General features: G+C 40.7%; 1 protein-coding gene across 1 annotated transcript in view; it reads left to right on the top strand.

Annotated features, from left to right (window-relative positions):
* Positions 1-5122, top strand: part of MRPL33 (mitochondrial ribosomal protein L33) — a 9018-nt gene extending 3896 nt beyond the window's left edge. Inside the window, exon 4 of the mRNA XM_006162135.3 lies at positions 4820-5122. Within this exon, the coding sequence (XP_006162197.1) occupies positions 4820-4869 (50 nt within the window). The 3' untranslated portion in view covers positions 4870-5122. The remainder of the gene's footprint in view (positions 1-4819) is intronic.
* The last annotated feature ends 2429 nt before the right edge of the window (positions 5123-7551 follow it).

The raw sequence follows: 7551 nt of genomic DNA, 5'->3' as shown, positions 1-7551 counted from the left end.
AAAAAAAAAAAAAAAAAGAATTTTATTTAACTTTATTTTAATTCGACCAGAGAGGGACAGAAAGAGAGGAAACAAGCTGCCAGGTCTGGGACTTGAGCCACAGTTGGCCATGTGGGAGTCCAGTGCCCTCAACCACCATTCCACCTGCCAGCCCCTGTCCCTGTTGTTTTTATGGCATTCAAAGTTCTGGTCATTTGTTATAATGGAAATTCTAGGGACCAACAGATGGAGTAATGGTTACATTGCTGGACTCCCATGTAGTCAACCATGGTTTGAGTTACGGACTTTCAAGTCCTTGACCCAGTGATTTAAATTATGCCAGAGGTGTGTGTGCGCCCAAAAATCCCAAGAGGAGGATTGAGGAGAAGGGACTGCAGTGTAGCCATCCGCCTTAGGGGAGTGATTTCTTGCTTTCTGTCTCTCTGACGAGTGCACATACCCTATAGCAAAGATCTTTCAAAAAGAAAAAAAGGAAATTCTTAGTTTGTACCTGTTAATTAGGAAACTAAATTTTGGGATGATCCTTTATATGGTAGATAAATTATTAGAATGATAAAGTTGGATATTTGATCAGTGCATTTTTCTTTCCTTTGACTTCTTTGTGAAATGGAAAGTGTTTTTCTACCATTTTATAACTTCTTTAAAATTTAGAAACTTGTACAGTAGTAAACATTGAATAACCACCAATGGTTTTTTTTTTTTTTTTTTTTTTTTTTTGTTATAGGGCACATGTGCTCACCAGAGAGACAAAGACAGAAAGCGAAAAAAGCGAGAAATCACCCCCCAGGGGACATGGCCACGCCGCAATCCCTTTTCCTCCATTCTCCTTTTGGGATCTTGGGCACACATGCACATGTGCCTGGCATGAGTTTAAGCCACTGGGTCCAGGAATTGAACCACTGTTAATTACATGGGAGTCCAGTGGTGTAGCCATTATGCCATCTTCTGGTCCTAGCCAATGATATTTTAAATGTGAAGACTTTGGAATTTTCATCCTTAGTGTGGAGGTAACTTGGAATTTATTTGTCAGATTGATTTTGCGATTGAAATAAGATACAACCATAAACAGTTCTGATCATAAGTTCAAAGTGAGAAAAAAGATTGATTTGTAAATTTTAAACATACAAGTAGAACTGTTCTAATAAGAAATGGTCTGAGCCTTGCTAGCACAACTTAAGTCTTTTCTAAAGAAAAGAACATCCTGGGATGGCAGACTGCCCAACTTCCTATACATATACTGAATGCCCTACAGATTTTTGTGATGAAGATGTTTGCCTCGGGGCTTGCCCCATGGCCCAGAGTACTCAATAGCTTGGCAGTTTTTTATTGCCCCCCCCCCCCCGAAAGTTTTTACTGTAGGATAGGTGCATTTGCCAGAGAGAGTGACAGAGGAAAGTGAGAAATCACCCTCCTGGGGGATGGCCATGCCACAATCCCTTTTCCACCTGTCTCTTGGGATTTCAGGCATGCACATGAACATGTCTAGTGTGATTTTCAAGTTGGTGGATCTGGGAGTTGAACTGTACAGCCAGCCATGTGGGGTCCAGTGCCTTAACCTCTGTGCTACCTACTAGCCTTTTTACTGCAATGAGTAAATTGTTTGGGTATCACGTTTTGTTAGTCTGCTTTACAGAGGAAATCAGTTAAAGAAACGCCAAAAATAAATACTCACTCAGAGCATTTCATCGAACACTTTATGGCAAGAACCAGTGCCTCTGTCCTTCAGACTCTTTCCTTATACTGGGTTGTTGGGAAAGGCATGACACATTTTTGCATAGGAAAACACAGAAAAATATGTCAGGACTTTCCTGACAACCTAATAGAAAACTAGATGTTAAATTTCCAAGGAGGAAGGATTAAAGGCTGAGGCAGAAACTTATTAGACTTTGTTAAGTATATGAAGATTCATCATAAAGAGAATGAGAACTTGTCAGTTTTAATTCCTTGGATGACTAAACAAGACAATATAGACTTTAATTGAAACAGAATAGGTTTTGGTTAGATGTAGAGAAACGACTTGACAGATTCATTCTTCTATGAATTAAGCAGTAAATATTTTGACAGAAAATTAATTTATATTTATGATTGTGGGTAGCAGTGTGTCATTTCAACTCAACTGATACGTACCAAGTGCTCTCTGTCTGGCAACAGCCCTGTGAGGGAGATGTAGTTGGTTACTGCTCCTGCAGGGAAGAAGACTGAGGGTACATAGAGTATTTTGAGAAATTTGCCGAAGGACTCACAGTTGGTGATTGGTGGAGCCCAGGTTTGAACCCAGCCTGCCTCACTCTCTGGGTTCCTTTTCTTTCTGATACATGCTGCCAACCTAATCTTCCTAAATCTTTTATTTAAAAAAAAAAAAGAAAAACTTAAAAAATTTTATATGATGAACATAGCATTCAAGGCCATGGAACCTCATTGTCATTTGTGATACCCATTCCTGTTTTAATTCATCAAAATGATGCTCCTTCCTCAGAGGCCAAACTTAACCCTGTCTGTGAGGCCTCTGTCATTATTCCCGCCCTCTTTGATCTGTGGGTTCCTGTGGGGTTTATTGGACATTAATATAGGCATCTCATGATATATTTATTTGTATTGGTGTATTGGATCATCAGAAAAGTTGTTTTTGTATGCAAAAATGCATCATTATTTTTTTTAACAGATTTTTGCTTTGAGGTGCATGCTTTTGCTGGACAGACAGACAGACAGAGACAGAGAGACAGAAATCACCCCTCAGGGGGATGGCCACGCTGCAATCCCTTCTCCATTCTCCTCAGGATTTTGGGCACGCATCCACAAGCACCAGCATGAGTTTAAGCCACCAGGTCCGGGACTTGAACCACGATCAACTATGGGAGTCCAGCAACATAGCCATTGTGGCAACTGCTGGTCCCGGGACTTTTTTTCTCTTTTTTTAAAAAGAGGTTTTTGCTTTAAGGTGCATGTGCTAATTGGAGAGAGAGAGAGACAAAGACAGTGAGAGGGAAAATGAGAAATCACTCTTGGTGGGGAATATGGGAGAGGAGGAGGATGGCCATGCTGCATTCCCTTCTCCATTCTCTTCCTGGGATCTTGGATACATACACAAATGTTGGGGCTCTTCTTACCCTTTGTGAACTCCACATTGCCTGGCACAATTCTGTGGACTTAATATTTGTTCTTTGAATTAAAGAAATGAATGCAGTAAATGAATAAAAGAATTTTCCTGAATAAATCAGTTTCTCCTGGTCAGAGTCATTTAAATACAGGTTAAGTATCCCTTTATCCAGAATGCATTGGATTAGAAATGTTTGAACTTTCAGATTTTTTTTCCAGCTTTTGGAATATTTTCATATGCATAGTATCTTGGAGGCGGGAGCTAGTTTAAACACAAAATTCATTTATGTTTCATATATAAGTTGATATGTAAGTGTACACTGATATATAGGCAGAAGGTAATTTTTTACAATATTTTTCTATTGCAGCCTTTTGACATGAGGTCAGGTATGGAATTTTTCCACTTGTGGCATCATACTGGTGCTTAAGTTTTGGGTTTTGGAGCATTTTGGATTTTCAGATTAGTGATGTGCAATCACTGATTGCCTATCAGTGAGACAAATTTGCTTTTTTACCCATTTTTTTTAACATACATGTAGAAAAACATGGAAATAGTGCTCAGTGTTTTATGGGAAACTTTTGGTTCTGTACCAAAGCATCTTACAATGCTTTGTAGTTCTCCTTGGAGTCTTAGGAGGGTTAGTTCTATTTACATTTATAGATGAATTGAAATATGTTAAAAATATCCTTTATGTATAAGGCACATATATATATTTTTATGAATTAAAAATTTCTGTCAACTAGTTAATAGTTTTTTAAATCCAGTTGCCCATCAGAATTGCCTGAGGAGTTTTACAAAATGTAGCTCTACTAAACCAGAATTAGGATAGGGTGGAGGTAAGGAGGGAATGTGTTTTAAATAAGCTCCCTATCTAATTCTTAGTCACAGTTTGGGAATCTCATATGCTGAGCATCCATATTGATTGTAGAAGAACAGGAAAAAACAAAGCTTACATCTCTATACAATGGGACAAGTGAGGAGGAGTTATGTTGCAGTCTTTTGAGTTCCTGGATCTTCCTTTGATGCATTGTTTTTGTTTTTGGCAAAGAGGAATCTGTGCGTGTGTGCACCTGTGTGTGAGACAGTGCTATAGGGCATTAGAGGAACTGTGGAAGCCTTATCACCCAGCATCTAGTCACCAATCATTTATCAAGACAGGTAGCACTTTGGTTTTTCCCCAGAAAACTGCGCTCTGTAATATTTACAGTGATGACATTTGGATTGTAATAATTCTGTCACCAAGCCCAAAAGTTCAAATTTGGGTGTATTCAACCACGTCTGGAAAGTAGAGGTATACCCTGTGCTCTTTCAGTCTTTTCCATGGTCTGCTCAGTTCTTATTTTTCTGGAGTCCAGATCTGTCCTTGCTTTTGCCTCCTACAAGAGTGAACATTAACTGAGTGAAGAGGGTGTTTTTCATTTTTGCCCCGAATTTCTTTTTAAATGTGAATATTTAACATTGCTTGACATGTGAGTTTGTGGGATACCAAGGATGCCACTGATTGGGTGGTGACATTTTCCCTTAAGAAAACAGGGGAAGTCTTTTTCCGATCTTCTGTGGCCTCTGGCATTGAGGAACTAAGTTTGCAAATCAGCTTTATTTTTATGTCAGAGGAATAGTAAAATAAACAGGAGAGGGCTCATGGGCTGATATATATTTGTAATACAAATGGTGATGTCACGTTTTAGTTTTCATCTATGATGCTTTTTTCTCCCTCTACAGTGAACAAAAAAGTCCTTTTCGTGGAACAAAGAAAAATACGCTCCCTCTGAACAATGGGTGGAAAATGAAATTGATTTATAAATGAGAAGACCAAGGGTGGGGATATTGATTCAGAAATCCTGCAGCGTGTAATGAAAGCAGAGGAAATGGCACGGAATCACTGCCTCCTGTGATTCGAAGACCATTGTGAAGGAAAACAATGCAGTGAAAGAAAGTTCTTCATATTAGGACAGATATTGCTTCACATTTATTTATGTTTCTGGATATTTTTATAGCCCTTAATAAAAAGTTAAAATAGCCCGTGCCATTGTCTCTTAATGGTGTTTCCCCCCACTATTTGAAATTAAAAAAAAATCACATTACTGAAAAATAACCATTGTTTTACGTAAAAGAGAAATTTTTCCATCGTAAGGCTTGTGTAAGACTTTCCAGCCTGCTCCTCCTTGTACTTCATAGAAAAGGCAAAGGGACATTCCGGAGTGATCTCGAAGAAATGCCTGTGTAACAGCAGAGAAGGCAGGTGTGGGCAGGAACGAGAAGGAGCCTGGTAACAGACAGACCAAGAGGACTCCTGTTGTTGATTTTGTGCTTATATAATTGGGGAAAAAATGCCATTGGTCTGTATTTTCAAACCCAGGTCACTGGTATCTAAGGTTTCCTAAGATAACTTCAGGGGTTGTTCTAGATTTTTCCTTTTTTTTTTTTTTTGAGAAAGATTTTTGCTATAGGGCGCATGCACTCACCAGAGAGACAGACAGTGAGAAGTCACCCCCAGGGGGATGGCCATGCTGTAATCCCTTCTCTAGTCTTCTCTTAGGATCTTGGGCACATGTGCTGGGCGTGAGTTTTTAAGTCGGCAGGTCTGGGACTTGAACTGCAGTCAACTATATGAGTCTAGTGACGTAACCATTATGCCATCTGCTGGTTCCTAAGCCCCTGCCAGGGTTTCTGGGGTATGGTGATACCACACAGCTAATTGGAATTCCACTGATAATCTCTATTTGGATGAGGATCTTTGTTCTGCCCGGAGTCATGTTTTTCCTTTTTTTGAGAGGTTTTTACTGTGGGGTGTGTGCGCTTGCCAGACAGAGACAGAAAGGGAGAAATCACCCCCCAGGGGGGATGGTCACCTCGCAATCCCTTTTCCTCCCTTCTCTCGGGATCTTGGGCATGCATGCACACGAGCCCGGCATGAGTTTTAAGCCACCGGGCCTGGGACACAAACTGCGGTCGACCACGTGGGAGTCCAGCGACATAGCCATTACGCTAACTGCTGGTCCCCATGTATTTTCTTATGATGTTCCCCACAACCTCTGGAAACTTAAGGTTTTTCCTTTGTCAGATTTCTGGTCTGGAAACTGTTCAGGTTTTTCCTTTGTCAGATTTCTGGTCGAAAGTAAGGATGATTAGCTCTTATGTGTGTACTTAAATTTTTCTTTCCTTTTTTTTTTTTTTTTGGGTTATAAGGTGTGTGCACTTGCCAGAGAGAGGAGAAAGGACCTCCCCCATGGGGAATGATCATGCTGTGGTCCCTTCTCCATCTCTGCATCATTTCAGGATTTTGGGCATGCATACACGCCCAGTATGTCTCCCAAGTGACCAGGACTCAAATTGTGAGGTTGGCCATGTGGGATCCAGGTACCTTAACCACAAGGCCCCAGAGCTGGCCCAATCAACTCATATTTTATACCTCATTTAAGACATTTGTATGGGGGAATTAAAATGAACCTCTCCTGGCCATAAGTATTAAATAATAGCTGTTCACTCCTCTTGGCCAAATCTGTGTCTTGGAGAAAATGCAAAAGTTGTCCTCTGGGAATAGAATTTGATGGGGGTCCTTGCATCTCAGGGACTTGTGGCATTGTAGTCAGTCAGCTACATATGGCGTGCTTTTGTTCAAGCTCAGGTTTGAAGCAATAACAGGTGTGATTCTGGCTATTCTTAGGCTGAAACTATACACAATGGTTTTGAGTTACAAGAAAAGTCTTTCATTTGGTCCTAACTAAGCTAATGTAAAAGATCTTGACCTTCAGGGGTTGCTTTTTTTTGGGGGGGGGAGAGGTTTTTGCTATAGGGCGCGTGCACTCGCCAGACAGAGAGAGACAGAGAGACAGAAAGTGAGAAATCACCCCCCAGGGGGGATGGTCACGCCGCAATCCCTTCTCCTCCATTCTCCTCGGATCTTGGGCGCACATGCGCCCGGCGTGAGTTCTAAACCACCAGGTCTGGGATGCGAACGACTAACGTGGGAGTCCAGTGACATAGCCATTATGCTAACTGCTGGTTCCCAGGGATTGCTTTTTAAAAACATCTTAGTATCTGGTTTAACAAGTGACTTGTCTGTTCAGCCCATGGGCAGAATGTGGCCTATAAACAGTATTCACATTTTAAAAAATACCAGTTGCTATAAACATTGAAAGGTTTCCATAAGTACCCAAATTTCTGACTTCTCTTAGAAAACCAGAAGCTTTGACAACACTCAGCTAAAGCTGAATTAGCAGTTTTTCTTGGCAAGTGCTTGGGAGGTCCGCTTCTCTATCCTGTCTTTTCTGACCCTAGATACTGTTCATGACCCCTGCTGAATGGTGTACATAGAACTTCAGTCGGTCAGCAGTAGAGTTTGCTGGACCCCTGAGTAGTGGTAATGTTTGTACAGATCCTGGTCATGGAATCTTTCATTCTGGTTGGCTTTTGCAAATGCATGAAAAGCAAAGGAATCATCAATAAGTAAA

Source organism: Tupaia chinensis, unplaced genomic scaffold (genome assembly GCF_000334495.1).
Source record: "Tupaia chinensis unplaced genomic scaffold, TupChi_1.0 Scaffold139757_1, whole genome shotgun sequence".
Classification (NCBI taxonomy): domain Eukaryota; kingdom Metazoa; phylum Chordata; class Mammalia; order Scandentia; family Tupaiidae; genus Tupaia; species Tupaia belangeri.
This window is presented reverse-complemented; position numbering and strand designations above follow the sequence as displayed.